Source organism: Corapipo altera, unplaced genomic scaffold, assembly GCF_003945725.1.
Source record: "Corapipo altera isolate COAL_440 unplaced genomic scaffold, ASM394572v1 53, whole genome shotgun sequence".
Lineage (NCBI taxonomy): Eukaryota > Metazoa > Chordata > Aves > Passeriformes > Pipridae > Corapipo > Corapipo altera.
The window spans coordinates 3574879-3594286 of NW_020884900.1; the positions used below are offsets into that span (position 1 = coordinate 3574879).

The window sequence follows — 19408 nt, forward strand, 5'->3', positions numbered from 1 at the left end:
CATGGGACCAAGTGGCAAGGATGGTCAGCCTGACTCCTTGCAGGCTGCGTGGGGACCTGGTGGAGTGCTGATTGTTGTCTTCCCTTGCCCACAGAAGCAGAGTCCTAGGGAAGGCATCTGGAGTGCCTGCCAGCTCCTACAAACACTTGAGCCAGGAGATTTCACGTGATGGGGCACGTTGAGGTTTCTGTCAATGATCACCCTACATGTGAAACGCCGGTGTCTGTATGGAGTGTCTTCAAAAGCATTCATAAACTTCATAAGGAAGAAGACTTGTCCCTGTCCTCTTGACTTTAGAGCTCTTTTAGTATCTCCCATTGCAGGGCTGTCTGTAATTGTGGAATTTTTTTCGTTGATGGTCTGGGTATGTTGATGCAAAGGCTGAAAAGATCCTTGTGAATGGAAGTTGCCTGGTATACATCAGCTTCTGGTGTTTGCAGACAGGCACCTTCAAGGAAAAACTGCTTGGATAGTGATTTACAAACCGTTCCCAGCTTGCTCAGCATTCTGCTTTACATCGTTTGATAGGTTTATATATATTTTATTGCGGCTGCTACCCACACATCTTTGACAGATACGAAGCCCTTATCTGACATATGGCTTCAGGGTATCTGGAGTGTAGGTATTAGAGTGAATAAAATTAAGCTCTGCTAGAAACAGAAAAGTAGGGGAAAGATGGCCTTACAGAAGGAAACAGACATGTCTAGAGAGCTGATCAAACACTGAAAAAATTATCCTGTGAAGCAGGCAATAAATTGCACAAGAACTCATGAACCATGACAAGAGCTGAAACAGAGAAGTGTGAGAACAAGCCTAAGGCCCTGCAAGACTTTTCTTGTCCTTCTGCCTTTCTAATGCGCAGTTGCATTGAATTGGCCACTCAGCTGTTGGTTAGTTGGGTTTTTTGGTTTTAGTTTTAAAAAGGAAAATACAGAACTGAATCAAATTCAGATATAGTATGCATGGGACTGCAGCCCTTATAGCAGTAAGAATTCACTCCTTTACTTAGGAGGGGTGAGTTGGTTCTGCATCCTGAAGACAGTTACAATACTGAGCGTGTTTATAAATCAGTGATGGCTGGGATTATTACAATATCTTTGAAATCTTCTCACCTAGAAGACCTATCATCTATTTTCAGGTCTGTGCAGGCCCATGGATATATCTCCTTCACAGCCTCTGCAAAGCACTGTATAGGTCTTCTCTATCTCAAAGCATCCTCTCTTGCCCTGCCCAAAACAGCTGTAGAGTGACCCCTTTCACTTCACATTGCTTCACAGGTTTTCTCTTCCTCTGTGAGTTATGCAGGGCTGCTAATGATCTTGTATCCATGTGTAACAGCAATGCATTCACCTATATAGAGGAGCTGTGCTAATATCAGTGGTCCAGAATGGGATTCCTACTTAGAACCACACAGAGCCTTCTCTAATCTATGTGGTGATATTTGCTAGTGCAGAATTTTGGTTTTTTTCAGCTCCATAACTGATTTGGTTTGCTTCCTGATTAAAATGAATATTTTGGCAAATGCCAGGCCATCTAAAACCACTATAGAGATGGTTCTGCTAGTTTTTGTTGATTTTTTTTTTCTTTCTTCTGATGTAAGTTTACAAGATGATTTTGTGGCAGGTTTCAAGGCATTCATTGTTTTACTTAAAAGCGTGACGTGCAAACAAACAATTATGTGTTCACCTCAATTTTCATTAAAATAAGGAAGGAAAAGAAGGGGAAGGACTAAAGATGAGGTTGGTGTTATGTAATATTGCTGAAATAATGGCCAGGACTCTGTCTGTGTGTGTTTATCTATACTAAGTTTTTATAAGCACAGATAACACTTGAACAAATGAAGGGAAATCTTCCTTGGGATGGTAAACATACTTTGAGACTATTGGCAACTCTTCTATATTCCAGGGCATTGGTAAAACAGCAATATTTTCTGTAGCATTGCTGAACTGGAGATAAAGAGATGAGTTAACAGTATCTTCAGGAGGGGAAAGTGAATACTTCAGACATGTAAAGTGGCACAAAGAGGGTGTTTACTTCACTTAGCTTCTCGGTAAAATACATTAGGTATGATGTAATAAAGATCACTAACCTCACCCTTTATTTTCAACTGTTTCAAAGTTTGACATTCAAGTCCAGAATCTGAGACAACTAAATGCTGCCTGTTGGAAGAGAGAGAGAACTGTCCCCAGATAATAACTGGTGTTGTCTTTCCTAATACTTACTTAAGATTTGGTTGCATCTGCTGTGGTACTTTCTCCATTGGCTAGAGTGAGTACACAGCTAGATTCAATAGGTGCTTAATTTGTAGATGCCTTTTTTAGATAAGATCAAAAATGTCTGAGAGTTGCCAAAAGCTAAGAGAATGCCTCATTCCTACTGGTACAAAATGGATACGAAGAAAGAGACAAATCACAAAATCTGATGTAATGTAATTTATGCGATGAAAAACAGAGAATGGAGTGAGAGTTTTTACATGACATTAACACATAAACATACACAGCCAAAGGGTCAAGCTGTATCTGCTGCTCCCCTGGTAACACACATCTGAACACTTACACATATTGAGTTTCCTGCTGCTGCAAAAATTCAGCAGGAACGTTGCACATTCAGTCCTATATTTCAGTCCTCACTTCCAGCAAAGAAAGGCAGTGATGGTGAGGAGGAAGATGATGAAGAAGAGAAAGCTGGGGTTGTGGCTGCTAACCTTTCATAAGGATCGTCCTGGCCTCTGCCCACTCTGTTCTTCCATCTGTTGTCAGCAGGCCAATTGGAGGCAGCATTTCCTCTTCGTTCTCTGCCATTTTGGCTATCTTTTGTAACTGAGTGAAAAGATCTCCCTCACTGAGACGACGGAAATTAATGACAACATCCAAAACAAAGAACTGCAAAAAAATGACAGAAGTCAGAAAAACAGTCAGACCCTTTGTGGTCCAACATTTTGCTGTTGCCTGGGTAGGTGTTGAGATGCTGAAGTCCTGTCAGGAGAGCCAGGCCTGGAGGCAGTGGAGCACAAAACCGCTGGGGACTGGCCCAGGGCTCACCCCTCCTGTGTTTTAACACCAGTGTAATACCAGTTGCTATAGAAGACTTCCACTGTGTATTGGACTCAAATAAAAATATGCCATTTGAATAAGCTTAAAAAAACCTGAAGAGATAAAACCAGAAAATATGGAAATAATTTTCATGGTACTATTTGTTTAAAAATAACCTAGACAATTGAGAGAACTGCCTATTGGTGTGAAGAATGGGACTTCCTGGAAAAGGGACTACTGGAATCTACCCCTTCATTCCAAGAGGGCCTGCAGGCATGACTCCAGTACTGCAAATAGTCAGGCTGGGCTATAAGATACTCTGCCCAGCTGATGTACTCTGCTGCTCACTGGCAATTACTGGTTGGGGCAGATTCACTGTAATGCTTCAGTATTTCTCTGTGCACCTGTGCTAACTTCTTCAGGCACAGCTTAGGCCCCCCTACAGGGTGTATATGCCATGCACATATATCATGGTGATATATATGCCTATATATTGTGTGCCAATACTTGACTGCCAAGAGAAGCGCGTTTCCCGCAAATGCACTCTAAGCATCTCTGCGGTTTCATCTCTGTGTATTAAACATTTTTGTTTGAAAGAGAGAGCAAATGAATTCTGCCACATTCTTGCTTTCTGCATCGCTGTTCTTGGAACATAATGTGGGCCAGGGACAAAAATGCTGCAGAAGCATCTTTTGGAAATATTGACTGCAAATGCTTGGTAAGAAGTGAGCTCATATGTAGCATGCTAATTGCATTTCTGAACAGAGATTAGATTAGGCTCTTCTGGAGTGAATTTAAGCAAATTAAGAAATATAGAAAGGTATAAAAAAAGAAACTCTTTTACCTGATTGTTACAAGCAACAATGATGTGCTCTGGTTCTGGCATTACATTGCTTTTCTGGGCCACAAGGGTATCTTTGGTAGGTCCTGGAAGGCGATAGGAAGAAAAGAGTCCATAGTATTGCTTCATACAGAGAGGATGACCAGACAGCTGTCCACGAGAAAAATCAGCAGGTAAAGCATGGCTGCAGAAAGAGAAAGAGAAAAACAAAGCAAGAGGAAAAGAGGGGAGAGAGAGACAGAAGGGAAAAGAAATCTAATCTGTCCTTTGTTCTGTTACAATTAGATCAGGTATAACACAAATTGAATAATAAAATGAGATTACAGTATAAGGGAAATAGATGAATTCCCATACCAAAGTTAAATACATCATTCCTGGCAGCTTCATGCATATTCATTAAGCAATTGCATTATCATCTAGTGGCAATGGAAAGAATAGCAGGTCACAAGCAGCTTTGGAATGCGCATAGGAAGCCTGCCTAGATGGGATTCCGGAAACTTGGCAGGACAGAAGTCAGCAGAACAGCTGGAAAAGAAGTAGCACCTTGAAGAAAGGTACTGATGAAATTCCCTGCAAATCACAGTGGCCCTGTGCTGTGCAGAGTTAGAGAGTGTGTGAGAGGACCTTGCTTGATGAACAGGAATCACTTGGGCAATACGGAGGGAATTTCTGTTTTCCACAGATCCTTGATTTTGTGCTAATTCTTACTTAGACCTATGGGGTAATATGCACTGAAAACCTATTCCTTTTTGATTGGAAGGCATCTGAAAACAACATCTAAAAGGCTTCTTTAGTGGCCATAAAAAGAAAAAAGTGATATCACAATTATGATTATGGTTTGTAAAATACCCCACTGATGCTGCAGCAGGAAATAATGGCTCTGTTGGTTGGGAGAGGCTGCAGAGACCACAGGAGGAAGAAGATCTTGTGGTGCAGAGGTTTCCCTCAGAAAAAGAGGACTAAACTTCCAGTTTGCAGAGAGGGGCAAAGGCAAAGAAGCAAGCAAGCAGGGTTACTGTCATATAGCTGATAAGGGGTAATGTCTTATGCTAGTTTATCTTGTTTAATCGTGTCTTTAGAACTGTTGGAGTTCTGAACCAGGGGTTATGCACTTTAGTTCCCAGCTTTCAAACTTTCTGTATCACTTATTTCCTCATAAAGGTGCTTGATATTTTTGTTCCTTATCAGCAAAACAGGGTTTTCTCCTACATTTTGCACAATGCAGAAATCCCCTTATACTTAATACTTTAAAAAGAATCTATCATAATAGAAAATAGTGGGATAGCATGGTAGATTATATAGAAGACAATCTGTACTTATAGCAGTTAAGAAAGGTGTTATTAACTCCAACTGATGGCGCCAGAAAATCTTGTACTGATTTATATGTCTGTGTAAGATCCTACAACTATTTTATATTAGCAACGTAGCCTTTGTTTGAAATACTTAGTCCTGACAAAACTGCATGGAATATCTGCACAGTTAAAGCTAAACACTTGCGTTTGGGCTTAAATATTGTACATCTGCATGTGGGATGATCCAAGAGAAGATAGCAGTACACTTGCTGATACAAGTCCTTAACAACAAGGAACTGAAAATGTTACAATTATGGTGTCCTCATAGTTACACAGAGACAAGCAAACAGTAATAACAAATGAGGATACAGTAGTGAGGATTTCAGTGGCTATTGATTAAAGACAAGCAAATCTGATCACAGGAGTCTTTGGCTCTAGAGTCGTGAGGTCAAAACAGTAAGAATTTAAATTATCCTTTGTTTGAGCAATGTGGTTCCTTTATCTCATCTCAGATGCTGTCATATAAAGATGCAACTCCAGCAGTATGCAATAGTACTTCACAGCACACCAGTGCTGGTGTATGCAGTTGCATGGCATATCTTGAACAAAAGCACATGTTCTTAAATAAGTAGCTCTTCTATACTTTCTGAGTAGCTGTCAGACTTTTGAAGTGAAACATCAAACAGCTTATTTCTTTCTTGTATCTTATTCATAGATGACAGGAACTTTATTGTTTGAATTTCTCATCCAAATAAGAATTGGTTAAAGCATATTATTTGTTCTCTACTATGGTGTGGTCTCTGTTGTGCTTGGCTGTCCACTGTTCCTATTCTTCAGGGAGCGGTGGTTTCAGCAGTAAACTTGGAACATACTAAGCGAGGCTAAGAATTGCTATGTAAATATTATGTTATGAGTTACTTCATACATGACTTGAAGAATCTTGTATTTCCCCAGTGTTTATATACAGAAAGTAACAATTGCATAAGTAACTTAGTCTGACTAGCTACTGAGCCAGCCTGTCTGTGGTGAGGCTTCCTTCCCCTAAATGTGTTATTTCTCTGTGGGGAGGGAGGATTGGTGTTCTAAATGCAGAGTGCAGGACGTGGAGGGGGTGCAGTGCCCTGGCAAGTAGAGGGTGCCAGCAAAGGTGTGCAGGCTTTGTACCCACAGTGCTGGTGCTCTTTGGGTGTGGAGAGCACAGACTTCCTCTGGTGTTCTCAGTAACTCTGTTAGACAGATTGTGCCTGTCCTTTTGGGTTGCACTGTGCCTGCTAGACTGATGACTACCGGCCATCAAAAAGGATCCCTCTTCAACCTGTTACATTGCAGTAAAAAAAGTATAAAGTGCATAAAAAATTGCTGAAGCCCTTCCCTGAAGCATGCTGCAACCCCAGCCCTTCCAAGTGATGGAGGAGTGCAATACAGCCCAATTATGTATTGAGAGCACCTTTGAATCAGAAGCCCTGTGGGTACTCAAGCAGCAGCTCTCCTTCCAAGCTACTTACGTGTCCAGTAAAGCTTTGTAGTCTTGCACTCCTGAAATGAGATTAGCGGCAAACCTGCAAGTGGCAGATAGAAGTGACATCAGTCTTTTGTCATTGGGCAACACTGGGCTGTTTCTGAGAGACAGAGGAGTGATTGATGACACAGCATAAGGGGAGAAAGTCTTCTGGCTTGGCAAGAAGAGTTCCCTGCCCCCACCCAAAACCTAAATTAATTCATGACAAGAGAAATATGAAATCCTAGAGACAGCCCCTTCAAATGGTTAAACAGACCACAGGAGGAAGCCTGAAAGCATTTATTTAGAGAATGGGAGCAGAGGCTGAATATTTAATAGAATCCTTTACATGGGTTTCAGTATCAATACTCATAAGCTGTCCAATTTATTAGAGTACTTCCTGTCCTAAGCAGATATTCTTTTTGCAGAGCTGAGGACAGGTGTATTATTTCCTGACATTGTCCATTTGCACTGTGTCAGAATGGAAGGCTCTGAGAAAAATATTTCCTTGTTAAAGCACGTGCATTAGAAAATGCAAAGTGGAGGTTTTTTGAAAGCTCTGTGCACAATAAATTTAGTCAGTAATGAATGGAAGCATTTATAGTTATGTTTAAACTAAAGTAAAAAGATGCATTAGCTGTCTACACAAAATGTTAAAATAATGCATATTGGTTTCAAGGTTCTGGCTGTTTTATAATAGCATAAATTCACATGCAGTTAATTATTTCAGTAATGAGCAGCTAGAGAGTGCTAAAAGCAAAGAGGAAAACTGCACTATATGAAGGTAGATTTGGTTCGTTTTGCTGTTTTAAAAGGAGGAAACGTTTTGGCAAAGGCTGAAGAATGGAATCCTGTTTTAAGGGTGTCTGGAGAGGTATATTCTGTGCTTGGCTACGTGCTTACCTTTTCTCTTTTTAAATGATAGTAATTGCCCACAGTAGCTCAAAGGAGAAAGATCAGTTCAGGGCTGGGAATTATGAGCCAGAAGGAAGCAGTGTTCTTGGGGAAAAATGATTTCTGAATTCTTATTCTTAGATCCCCTGTGTTTCTGGTGCCCTTTTGGGCGTCTGAAAGGGATAATGTAATGCCAGCGTGGCCTTTTCAGTTTGCTGGGTGGCTACAAGTCATAGCGATGGCATGTTAAAGATTATTTTCCTTCAAACTATATGGCAGAAATTAGTATTTCTTTTTTTCCTCACAAAGTGGTTTACTCGGATTACATACAATAAAAAGCTTTGCAAATATTCCTTAAAAATATAAATCTCATGGCATTTTTTTCATGCAATAAATGTAATAGTAATGACATTTTCCTTTCTGAACATTAGTATGAGTAACCCCAGAAACACTGCCCTCAGTCAGCAGGCCTAGTAGGAAATCATTTAATGGCTACAGCCCTTATTTTTTAATGAAAGTTGATTGTCTTTTTGCAAAAGCAGTACATTTAAAATATCCTTTCATTTAGCAAAAGCTGCAAAGTCGTAGTACATTACCTCAGCTGGTCATTTACATCCTTGAAATACTGACGAGCAAAGATAATTGCTGGGCTGGAATTGACTGGAAGAGCTAGCCGGTTGTTGAGGTACATGTCATCCAGCCAGTAGTTAAACACCTAAGGGAAGGGGACACGAAATCTTAAAGCTACAAAACAGCACGTGGAAAGGCAGCCCGGGGGTGAGGGGACAGTGCTTGGTGCTCCTGGTGTCAGGCATGGGCTCTGATTAATGGAGCTGCTGAGCATTTTCAGCCTGGGCTCCGCGACCTCAGCTCAGCTGAAGTCAGCCACAATTCCATAATCCTATTTTTCAATCAATGGCAATTTACAGTGTGTTCCATTAAGAAGTAAACAAGCTCCGTATCGTGGTGCTTTGGGTATTTCATTGTTTGCTTCTCTCTACAACCAAAAAATGCTTGAGTACAACATGTTAACTCTTGCATAGTGATTAGGAGATGTTTAAGAGATGGGACAGAGTTTTACTTGTGATGGTTTTCCTCAAGGGGCTTCAAATCTTTGTCAATGATTCCAAGATGCTCTACTGATACTGTCCTGTAGCAAGACAGAGCAGGAAAAGAATTTCCCAAGCCTGATGGTTTGGTCCCGCAGATACTGGCATGTGGATCAGGCCCCTGGAGAATTCTCTCTGTGTCCACTGACACAAATACAGAGTGCTGGTGCTTGACCCAGACACACTTACTAAATTTCTAACAATTTTTATTGAAAACACAGATGTACAGTAACTGCATTCTTTTATGTCTGAGCAAAGATTGAAGAATCATTATTTGGAAAATGGAGGCTTTCATAAAATGATCAAATGGTCTTTCTGAGTGGGCAAGCTTTGCATATGGTAACTATAAACAACAACGAAATTATGCAAAAATAATTACAAATGCATGCATCAGTTGAAAAAGTTTTCCTCTGAGATATTTCATTGCTGTTAGAACAGATGCTTCCCCTACAATCTCTGGAGTCTTCAGGAGAACATACTAGAACTATACTCCTGGCAAGTTAAATTCTGAATAAAACAATTTCTGATTTATCTTAAGAATCAGGTATTTCATTTTAATAACCAGTATTTAAAATTGACATATTTTCAGAAAATGTTTACGTATCCTTCCTCTGTAGTTTTCATGCTATAAGTGGTTAAATGAGCAGCTGTTTCGTGGAACACTGTTTGCTATCAGGAACATTAAATGATGGTTATCTTAGACACCAAAGCCATGAAGTTCTATGATCAAAGTAACAAAACAAGATTGGGCAGCATTTCATTCAGAAATGAAGCACTGTATTAAAAATAAAAGCACTGCCAGTACTGTAGCCTTTTTTCTCTGATTATAGCAGCAATTTGATGGAGTTTTCTTGTGCGTCACACAACTGAAAAGTACAGGGAGAACTACAATTCACTGACATGAGTAGCAAGCCTGCAGGATTTCACTGATCCATGAAACCATTTTCCTTGCTGGGATGGAAAGACTTCAATAAAGTTCTTGTTTTCAGCTGCCACACAGGGTGAACTGCAACTTTGTGGAGTGATAAAATCTACTTCAGCTATGGCTTATTTAATTTTCCTGTCCTGGGAAGTAGAAGGCTGGACTTTTTAAAAGGCTGAGGTCTCACCATGGTCTATGTGATAGATATACATGTGTACATGTATGTGCATATTTGACAAAGTAAATATTTCAGGGTAAATACATTGGTATAGTGTCACAGTGAATGGCAAATAATAGTTCAGTTTTAAGAGAGTAATTCCTATCCTGAAGTATTCCATTCCAGAACAATTTGAGTGGATCAGAGCTTTGGGTAGATGTGTATGCAAGGCACTTTTTATAGCCCTGTCAGAAAGCATTTTTCATTTCAATAAAAAAATCTAAATCCTGTTATTAAAGGGAAAGGAAGAAATTATGTCCAAAACTGTTGTAATATAGTGCTTCCTACAGGTCTGGCTGACACCTCTGTGCATATACCTGAGGTGAATCAATGTCTTCATTGATGCCAACAAACTGTTGATCTGAAAACATAATAATGATACAGATTTTGACATAATTTGAAAAATCTAGCCTAGTATGTTGGAAATATTCATTCCCCTTGTCAGAATCTGATGTGACCCCTGTTTGCATTGACCAGCTGAAAGAAAACAGTGATTCCATGTAGAAAAACAGAAAGAACTTGTAAACGAGCATCATCCAACACAGCAATTATTTTTCTCATCTGTATTTGCTTACCCAGTTCATCGTCTTTTCCCTTCTTTCCTCAAGCATTTTCTGCAAGGATTCTCCCAGGCCTCCTGGAATTCCAAACTGCTCCACTATGACCTTGGTCTTCTTAAATTGTTCCTCTGGCACCAAGTGTTTCATGCACTGTAGGTACATGCCTAAGGTCTGTTGCAGTGGTGGAACTGGAAGTTTTGGCACTGCCTAGTCATTAAAAAAATATACATATATAAGCAAGTAATTCTACTTGTTCCTAATCTGTCCCCTTTTTTATTTCTTTTTTTTCTTTTGTTGCTGATTAATATATTGCATCCATTTTTTAATTGATTTATTCTATTTTAGCAGCTCAAGGCCTGATTACTGCAAATGTACTCTCCAGTAACTCTGTTTGAAAGCTTTCAAATGGATAGACTAGGGGAGTAGTGGAAAACTACTAAGGAGAATATTCCTTGTTAAAAATTCTAGAAATCGTAGGACAACGAGTCATGGTGCAAGCATATTGTCTCAGCTAGGCTCTAGGAAATCTGCAAATACATGACAGCATGGTAATATAATGCCTGAATAAAAGGTATTTCATTAGTAAAGAAGTACATTTAGCTTGTGATTAGTAAAACCATGGGTTAATACTTGTCTGATTGATAAAATGAGTGGTTATAAAATTATAGAAATAGAAAAAACACTGGTCTTCCTGTTTATTAGTACTGACTATGTACAGTCCTCAATAAACCCGTGTTTTACCCTGGCAAACCTTTGCTGTCAGTCTGTCTGGAACCCCCATAAATGGCTTGATAAAGCATTTCTGTTTATACTTGCTTTATCCTCATCCTGTTTTGGAGCAACAGTATCTGGGAAGAAAAGAGTCTCATGCTACTCATGCAATTAAGCTTCCTTTGTTTTTTAAATGTAGAACTAACCAAGTGAAGTGTAATTAGTAATTTAAAAGCCAGAACAGTTATGGGGGTAGTGGGAAAATCAAACAAGGAGATAATTCATAAAAGACTGGGAAATTGCAAAAGGCTGTGATGCTCTAAGCATGGCTCCTCAGGGAGGTGGCTGTGTCTCCCACTTGAGAAACGAGCATCTAATGCAGCTATGCTTGGCCATTAGTGATTGGTGTAGGCCATAAACTTTTGGAGGGTTTATTTTTCTAATTAGATTTTTGCCTATCTGCTAAAGTAGGCAAATTTCACCTTTTTTTTTTTTTTACTACATCTTGGTGTAACAGACATTGATTTTCACAGGATTGCAGGACCAGAGTGACATTTTGGTTGGAAGAAAGGACTAGCAGTCACCTTGTTCCACCTGCTGCTTAGAGCAAATCTAGCTGCAGACTTCTCTGCTAGTGCATGCAGGGAGGGAGGGGGGTGGAGAAAATGCTCTGAACAGTAGGCAGGGACTCACTGTCCTCTGAGCTCAAATACCACCTCTGCCTTTTGACATCCACAGAAAAGTCAGTGCTGCATTACGCTTCCCTATCTAGAAACTGAAGATTTTAGATACTCGTAAAAAGTGTCATAGGATTCCCTGTTATTAATGGAAATGCAAATCCAATTTAGCCTGTAATGCACCCTGGATCTCAGAAATAAGAGAATGGCAATTCTACAGTTTCAAGCTATGTTTAGTCAAGACATATTTCTTCTGTCATTGATTTCTTGGTCAGTGGAAACAGATGTGCTAAACAGTATTTCTTTTTGATACCTGGCTTCAGCCTTATCTTTCTGGATAAGGTTACTGAACAGTTCATGACTTTGCTTAGGAAAAAAGCTTTAAACTCAAGGAGTTGACTTCTTACAGGCATACACATCTGGCATCTCCTAAAGCAGCTTTAAAATTAATCATATGTGATAGTTCTGTACTATTAAAAAATAATTACATGCCATCCCTGACTTGGTAGCAATGCATCTGCTGTTGTATAATAATATTTCACTTACTGGAATTCTTCATGGGATGTTGGGATAAAGAGTGTATTTGGATATGAGAAGTGTTCCCTGAAATGAAGAAATAGGCTCTGGAACAGAGCTTGGGTTACAATTATTATATCAATTTACGTTAATTTACAGTATTAAAAGTTGTTAAGTCTCTTCTTTTTGTTTTTCTTTTTGTTTCCCCGAAACAGTCACTTACTGTCTCATCTTTACTGCATGTATCTTTCTCTTTCTTCTCCGTGTTTTTTTCTAGGTCAGGCATTTCTGCATTTCTTTTGGTATCTTTTGTTGAGGGCAGAAATTGAAGCCACTTGGGGGCACTTATGGAGCCTCACGCCTCAGTTCTGGAAATAGAAAAGATTTAAAGTCCTGTCAGTACCCGTTATTTATAACCAAAATGTATGAGGGGAGTATTCCCTGCGCAAGCATACGCAGAAGCTGCAGAATGCAAAACTGAAGAGAAATAGAAGTACAACAGTCAAAAGTAGCTAAACTGAGCCCTGTGGAGATTGCTCTGACATTGTTTGTCTCATTTTGCTATAAATTTATATATTCAGAACTATCTGATGCTCATAAAAGGTGCCTTCTCAGCATGGTTTATTTTGTCACTGTAATTTACTTTGCAATTTATTGTGGCATGATCCGTGCACTGTTGTATGACTGTTATATGTTAGCTGGAGGTGACTTTTCTTTGAATGTACTTATGTTGACACAGGTAATAGTAAGGCTGCATTTTTCTATCTACCATTTTATATGAAAGCACCACAGTGTTTAAATGTATTTGTCACTGCACGGTTCCATGGATACAGTGAGCTGCTGTGCTAGAAGAAGTAAAAGCTGTAGAAAGGAGCTTGATGGAGATGTGCCTTTGCCCCCTGCAACCTAGAAGCTCACTGGGTGCCAGTGCTTTGGGGCGAAGATGTGGGCTGGGAGACCCCATGAGCCTGCCTAAGCTGGCAGGCTGGCTGTGAGAGGACTGGCAGCAGTGGCATACACTGTGCTTCATACAGCAGTCTTCTCAAATAGCATGTAACTATCCAGGGAGATGGCTTAACCTGCCAAAAGTCACAAAAGTAATCTGTGACAGAGCAAATACTTCCACTGGTCTCTCTGGTATTGTGCTTATCCTGGTTTTGTTTTCTAAAGATGCATCTTACTGCTTTTCTATAAAAAAAAAAAGCTATATGACACACGTATTTCTTGACATAACAGTGCCCACACCAAGCAATTGTCATTCAATTATGATAGTACTTAAATGCAGCTAAAGTAGAGCAAGTTCTTTGTGTTCAGTCAGATCTTGATGGATTACAGGTTTTTTGGATTTATTTAATTACTTTCCACTGTGTGCATGCGAAATATGAAAGACAACACATGTTGACCATGTAGAAAATACTTTCCTTTCTGTAATCTTCGGGACTATACATTCAGGACACTTGAGATATTTCTAAAACAGCTTTGAAGAACAATTTGGTTAAAAACCCTACAGTGTATGAAAGTGAGATGAAGAGTTCTGCTTAGCAATGGGCAGAGATGGCTGTGCATTATTCCTCTCCTGAGGATTGGCTTGGCTATTCCAGCTCTGCCAATGTGTATGTGGTCGCTGACACCTGGTGTCGATCCTGTCCTGCAATGGCTTTCAGTGGAGCCATGTGCTGTGAAATAGGTTGTATAAGGTTGAGAGATGTCCCCGGGGCCCTGCAATGAGCCACAAAGCAAACTCGTGTTGATCCGTCATCTGCTCACAATTTCAACCCAGGTGAGAGACGATTTCCCTCATGGAGAGGCCACATTAACACACTGCACTGCTTCGCTCCCTCTTGTGTGCTGCACTGGTCTCACTTAGCCCTGCACTCTATTCCTAGCAACACAGGGTCAAAGCACTTCAAATAATGGTCATGTCCTGTAACTCTTGGAAGAATGTAGCTTGCCCAGTTGTCTATAGACTGGCTCCCTACCTGTGTTCAAATACAGAGCAGCCATTTTGTCTTTAGGGCCCCTAAAACTGTACTCCCTTAAAGGGAAAATCCTGCAGGTATTCTTCTCGCTGGGACTTTTGTTCTTTCTTTCCTTATGTTTTTTGTCAAACTGCAATATGGCATCACACCCGCTACAAATCTGTACTGTGTCTGTGGAAAATGCTACTACCAACAGACCCGATCCACATATCTGTAAAAACAGTGTGATAAGGAGTTTGGAGGTGGTAGCCTGAACTGTGCTTTTCTCTGGCATGGGGATGAACGGAGGCTTTGTCTCTGGTTCAAGTGGTGACAGCTTAACATCACACACAATCCTGTATTTGCCTAATAAAGGACAAGAAAACTGACACAGGAGAAAATCCTGCAGAAATTCAAGATAACTTCAAAGTTGCTCACTAGAAGGCTGTGAGGCGCATTGTCAAAGTTATTAGGCAAAAAAATATAAAATAATCCTTGCTGTTTTTATTTACAGCTGGCTTAGCTGGAGGGCTGGAGTGAGAGGCTTAGCAGGGGGGCTGCGAGTCACAGCAGGTTGAGGAGCGGGTGGCCTTCCCCACAGCTCAAAGCAGCAACTCAAATCCACAACAAAAGGCACTGATCTCTCTGTTAGCAGATAGCAGAGGAGGACTGAAATAAGCCCATGTGCTTATAGTTGAGTTCTCCATACATTGTGGACTCGGAAGGCAGCTTGCAGTATACAGTATTGTTGGGCAACACACTCAGCCCCCGTCTATCTAGTCATCCTCACTCTCAGTGTTATCAGGAGAATAAGCTTCAAGTTCTCAGGAATCTCTGCTTACAGTTAAGAGGGATGTCTGCGTTATCAGGAATACAACTGTGAAGTGCGCGCTGCTGCAGCCGCTGACATTGCGAGAGGAGGCAGGAGCCGCCCTGTCGCCGGCCGTGAGCTCCTTGCGAGCAGCGCTGGACCCGTCGGGGAGCGCCCACGCTCCGCCGGAGGTTGCCGGCGCGTCCCGAGCCCTTCCCGAGCCTTAGTCCCGGGGGCGCCCCTTCCCTCCCAGACCACCCGTCGCGGCGGGACACGCGGGCGGCGGCAGCGAAGCGGCCCCGTGGGTGCCGCCGGAGCCGCAGAGTTCGGCAAGGGGAGCCCGCTGGGCTCCGCTCCGGGGGACCCGCCGCCCCCTTTCCCCGCTCCCAAGCCCCTGTCTCTCCCGGCGCCTGCATCCGCGCCGTCGGGGCAGCGGGAGGGCGCGCAGCCCGCCCGCCCGTACCTGCTCGTCGGGGCGCTCCGGAGCGGCTGCCGGGCGGGCTCTCGAGTCGCGGCGGCTCTGTCCAAGGTACCGCCGCCTCCTCCGCGGCCAGGTCCGCTCTGGGCGGGGGCGTGCGGAGGGCGGCTCGTCTCCGCCGCTGCCTGGCTCCTCCCCGCCCCGGGCTGCCCGGCCCTGCCCTGCCCTGCCCTGCCCTGCCCTACCCTACCCGCCCCTCCCGCTGCGCGCAACAGGCGTTGGTGCCTGCGCTGCCCCCGCGGCTGTTCCGCCCGTGCGGGAGGCTGTGCCCGCCGGTTGCACCGGCGCCAGCTCGCCCCGTGCCCGCCGTGTCCCGTGAGGGGGGCGGGGGGAACCGGGCAGGGCCGGGCTCGCCCGTGCTCTCACCGCCGTCGGGGTCAGCCGAGAGGCTCCCTATGCGGCGGGGAAGAGGGGTCCGCGAGGGGACTGCGAGGGGTCACTGCGCTCGCTGACCCGCGTTGCCACGGGGGTTGTCGCAATTGCCGAGCAGTGTCGCCGCGGGGCATCTGCGGCTCCTGAAAGCTCCGCGGCCGCGCAGGGGCGGGCGGTGCTGCCGGTGGGCTGCCGGCACCAGGGCCGGGAGGGGTGGAAGCTGCGGCGGGGCGGCAGCGGTGCCGGGAGGGGTCCGGGCTCTGCGGGAGCTGCCCCGGGGCCGGCAGCAGTAGCGGGAGCGCGGGCGGCGGACCGGAGGCGGCACCGCTGTGGCCGCTTACCGCAAAGAAGCGGCTGCGGTTTAGGGAAGCGAGGCTCACCTCCCACCGCGGTGGCCATCTCTCCTTCGCCGAATCCCTGTGCCAAAGAGCCGTCGCGCTGTTTTCATGAGTTTTGCGCCGCGTAAGCAGCGACTCGCCCGCCCCGGCAGGAGCTGCGGGGCCGCGCGTCCCGCGCAGCCCAGCGGAACCCACCGGCCGTGAGTCCGCGGGTCCCTCGCGGCGCCTGGATCCCCAGGGACGGGTGGGAGCCCTTAAGCAGGCGCTGTGGCCGTTTGTAATTTTTTTCTTTCTCTCTTGAGATTACAAGTAATTTATTTTGTTTTCTAATAAGCTAGGAATTAAAATAAACGATTTTATTTAATATCAACAGAAATTTGCAGGGAAAGCTATGCAGTCTGGTTGCGTTGTGGTTAGATCGAAGGTTTCCACTTTTTGCAAATGTTTGAATGAAGTACTTCACCCATCTTTTGTTTTGTTTAATCCCTCTCAACCCACTGAGGCAGACACGTTGCAATTGGGGCAGCATTAACACCATGAAAGGCATTTTCTAGTATTGTGTCTCTTAACTGCTGGTCATGTAATTTTTTAAATACTCAAAAAATTGAAATTCATCATTGTGGGCATTAAATTAAATTCGCATAAGAATACAAGGAGCTGTTTTTAGGCAATCGGTAGCGCGTGTTCGCAGTGGGATGTTGCTTGCTCAGACCTGATATATTGTGAAGAATGAATGAGAACATTTTGTATTGGGGTCTTCTCCTGTGCAATTTTGGTAGCTACTGAGATAGATACTGCTATGGGGGATTGTTACCACAGGGGTTACAACGAGCACAACCAGCTCCCTCCCTCAAGCAGCCCTCAACAACAAAACAAAAGACAATCGATCCCCTTCAATTCCATTTATTCAGATTGTATTATTCTTGTAATTTGGACTTCAACATAATACAGCATATTGCACTTACTGGAGAGCAGCACAAGAGAGAAAAAAAAAAGTACAATACTTCAGTTTATTCTCAAGGAAGAATAAAATGTGACAGTGTGACAGTTGTTGCTCTTAAATATATGAAACCAACTGAAAGTCTGAATATATGTACACAAGATTTCTTAAGTCCCTGAATAAGCCATTTGAAATTTTACACATACTGTTTTTGCTTTTCTTGTATTTTTTACAGAGATATACAATATGTCACACACAGTTTCAGCTTGAGGACGCTCTGCACAATTATACCCCAGCTAAAAGGCTGATGAGTTTTTTGTTTTCTTTTTGGTGGGTTTTTTGGAAGGATCCCCTCAGATTTATGGCAATGATTACTCCGATAACTTTCTTCAGTATTGTCCCCCCATTCCCCATCCCCTCCACTTTGCCAGAATGCTGAAAGAAATACCAATTAAAAATAAATCTAGAAGAAAGCCATTACATCATGACAAAGGTTAAACTGTATATATTGCACATCAGTACAGAAACATAATGCAGTAACACTGTCATCCCCCCCTTTCCCTCTCTCTCCCCCACATGTCCTTCCTTGCTCATGGGGCTGGGCTGCATGGGGGAAATCTAACTGTACTCATAGTCCGATGAGTCCTCCTCAGACACCCCTTTCAGGTCCCTGTGGTATGAGTCCATGCCATTCTCATCCATCTCACCCGCTGGCTGCAGGCTTTTGCCCACGCCTTTGCGCTCCTCCATTTTGATGGTGTCATAGAGTCCCTTAGGTCCTTCCTCAAGGAGGATGTTCCTCTCAGAGTGAGAGGGTTTCATTTGGCAGACGTTTTTGAGAAAGAGGAGGACGGGGGCATAAAGCACATTGGCGAGCCCCATGCCCAGGTTGAGCTGTGCAAAGCCCATGGTGTGCACAATCTGGCCAGCCACGATGGGCCCCAGGGCGTACGCCACCGAGTAGGAGATGTCTGCAATGGCGTAGACGCTGCCGTAGACAGAGACGTGGCGCACGTCCACCAGGAAAGCCAGGGTGGGCAGCAGGGCTGTGTCCACCAGGGCGATGCCAAAGCAGATGCCACACAGGGGAATGATGACCTGCCCGAAATTCCTGCAGGCTGGCACCAAGCAGGAGCTGGCGCCGATGATGGCCATGCCCAGGGCCCCGTAGAACCACTGAAGGTGGGGGTACGCAGCAGCCAGCCGGACGGTGACGTAGACGCCCAGCACGTGGGGGAAGAAGGCGGGCAGCCAGGTGAGGCCCACCTCCCACTCGCTGGCCCCCATGGAATCCTTCATCCAGTTGGCGATGGTGGGCTCCAAGAAGGCCAGGGGAATGTTGCAGGTGGCCAGGGCCCCTGCCACCACGGCGATGTAGGGGTCGACCATGAGGCGGTGGATGGGGGTGCCGACAGGCATGTTGGCCCGTGCCCCGGTGGCGCCGGGCGGTGCCAGGGCCAGCAGCAGCAGCCCGTCGAGGAGGCAGACGCAGGCCAGCACCAAGAAGGGCACCCGCTTGCCTGCGAACTCGTAGAGGACGCCGCCGAAGGGGGGTGCGGCCAGGCTGCCGAAGGAGATGCAGGCCAGCGCCGTGCCCAGGGCGCGGCTCCGCGCCGGCTCCTCGGCGTAGCGGTCGGCGATGAGGGCGATCCCGGCGGTGTCGGCGAAGGCCGATCCCAGCCCCTGCAGGCTGCGCGCCGCGAAAAGCGTCGCGTAGTTCTCGGCAAAGGCGAAGGTGGCGGTGGAGAGGAACATGACGGCCAGCCCGGCCAGCAGCGGCACCTCGTAGCCCACGCGGTCGATGAGGGTGCCGCTGAGGGGGTTCACCAGCAGCTGCAGCATGGCTTTGGAGGCGAAGAGCACCCCGATCTGCACGTCCTCGTTGCCCCCCGTGGCCGGCGGGTACCGCGCCGGCAGGAGGCTCCGGTTGCCGCCGCCGCTCCCGTTGCCCCCCGCGGGCGCGGACGGGCCGGCGGCGCCCCCGCCGCCACGCATGGCCGCGATGTAGTCGGGGATGATGGGCACGATGACCATGTAGAGCATGTTGTCCAGCAGCAGCGCCACGCAGACCACCATCAGCAGCAGCCGCCGCTGCCGCCGCGCCTCCCCCATGGCGGTGCCCAGTTGCCGCCGCCGCTCGCCCACCGCCTCCGAGAGCCGCTCCACGGCGGCCCGCGCCCGGCCCGCGCCCCCCGCCTCCGACATCGCCCTCAGCGCCGCCGCCGCCGCCCCGCCGCCCGCA

At 45.0% G+C, this 19408-nt stretch overlaps 2 protein-coding genes across 4 annotated transcripts in view; both read right to left on the reverse strand.

Moving 5' to 3' along the window:
* The window catches only part of CHAT (choline O-acetyltransferase), a 32994-nt gene extending 16639 nt beyond the window's left edge, over positions 1–16355 (reverse strand). The window contains exons 1-7 of one of the 3 annotated variants that reach the window (XM_027649579.1): positions 16269–16355; positions 12493–12637; positions 10381–10572; positions 8154–8272; positions 6671–6724; positions 3877–4057; positions 2705–2882 (exon numbers count right to left, since the gene is read on the reverse strand). In XM_027649579.1, the coding sequence (XP_027505380.1) occupies positions 2705–2882; positions 3877–4057; positions 6671–6724; positions 8154–8272; positions 10381–10572; positions 12493–12555 (787 nt within the window). In that variant the 5' untranslated portion in view covers positions 12556–12637; positions 16269–16355. Of the gene's footprint in view, positions 1–2704; positions 2883–3876; positions 4058–6670; positions 6725–8153; positions 8273–10380; positions 10573–12492; positions 12638–15069; positions 15095–15501; positions 15633–16268 lie in introns of those variants that run through there. The other 2 variants (XM_027649578.1, XM_027649580.1) reach the window with 2 other exon arrangements.
* Positions 16356–17568: 1213 nt separating this feature from the next.
* Positions 17569–19371, reverse strand: SLC18A3 (solute carrier family 18 member A3). Its single transcript, XM_027649517.1, has one exon. The coding sequence runs from the start codon at positions 19369–19371 to the stop codon at positions 17785–17787; it is 1587 nt and encodes a 528-aa protein (XP_027505318.1). The 3' UTR covers positions 17569–17784.
* Positions 19372–19408: the final 37 nt, after the last annotated feature.

What these genes read in the sequence shown, in the direction of transcription:
- SLC18A3 (XM_027649517.1), bottom strand. Translation starts at nt 19,371, where the DNA reads ATGTCGGAGGCGGGGGGCGCGGGCCGGGCGCGGGCCGCCGTGGAGCGG.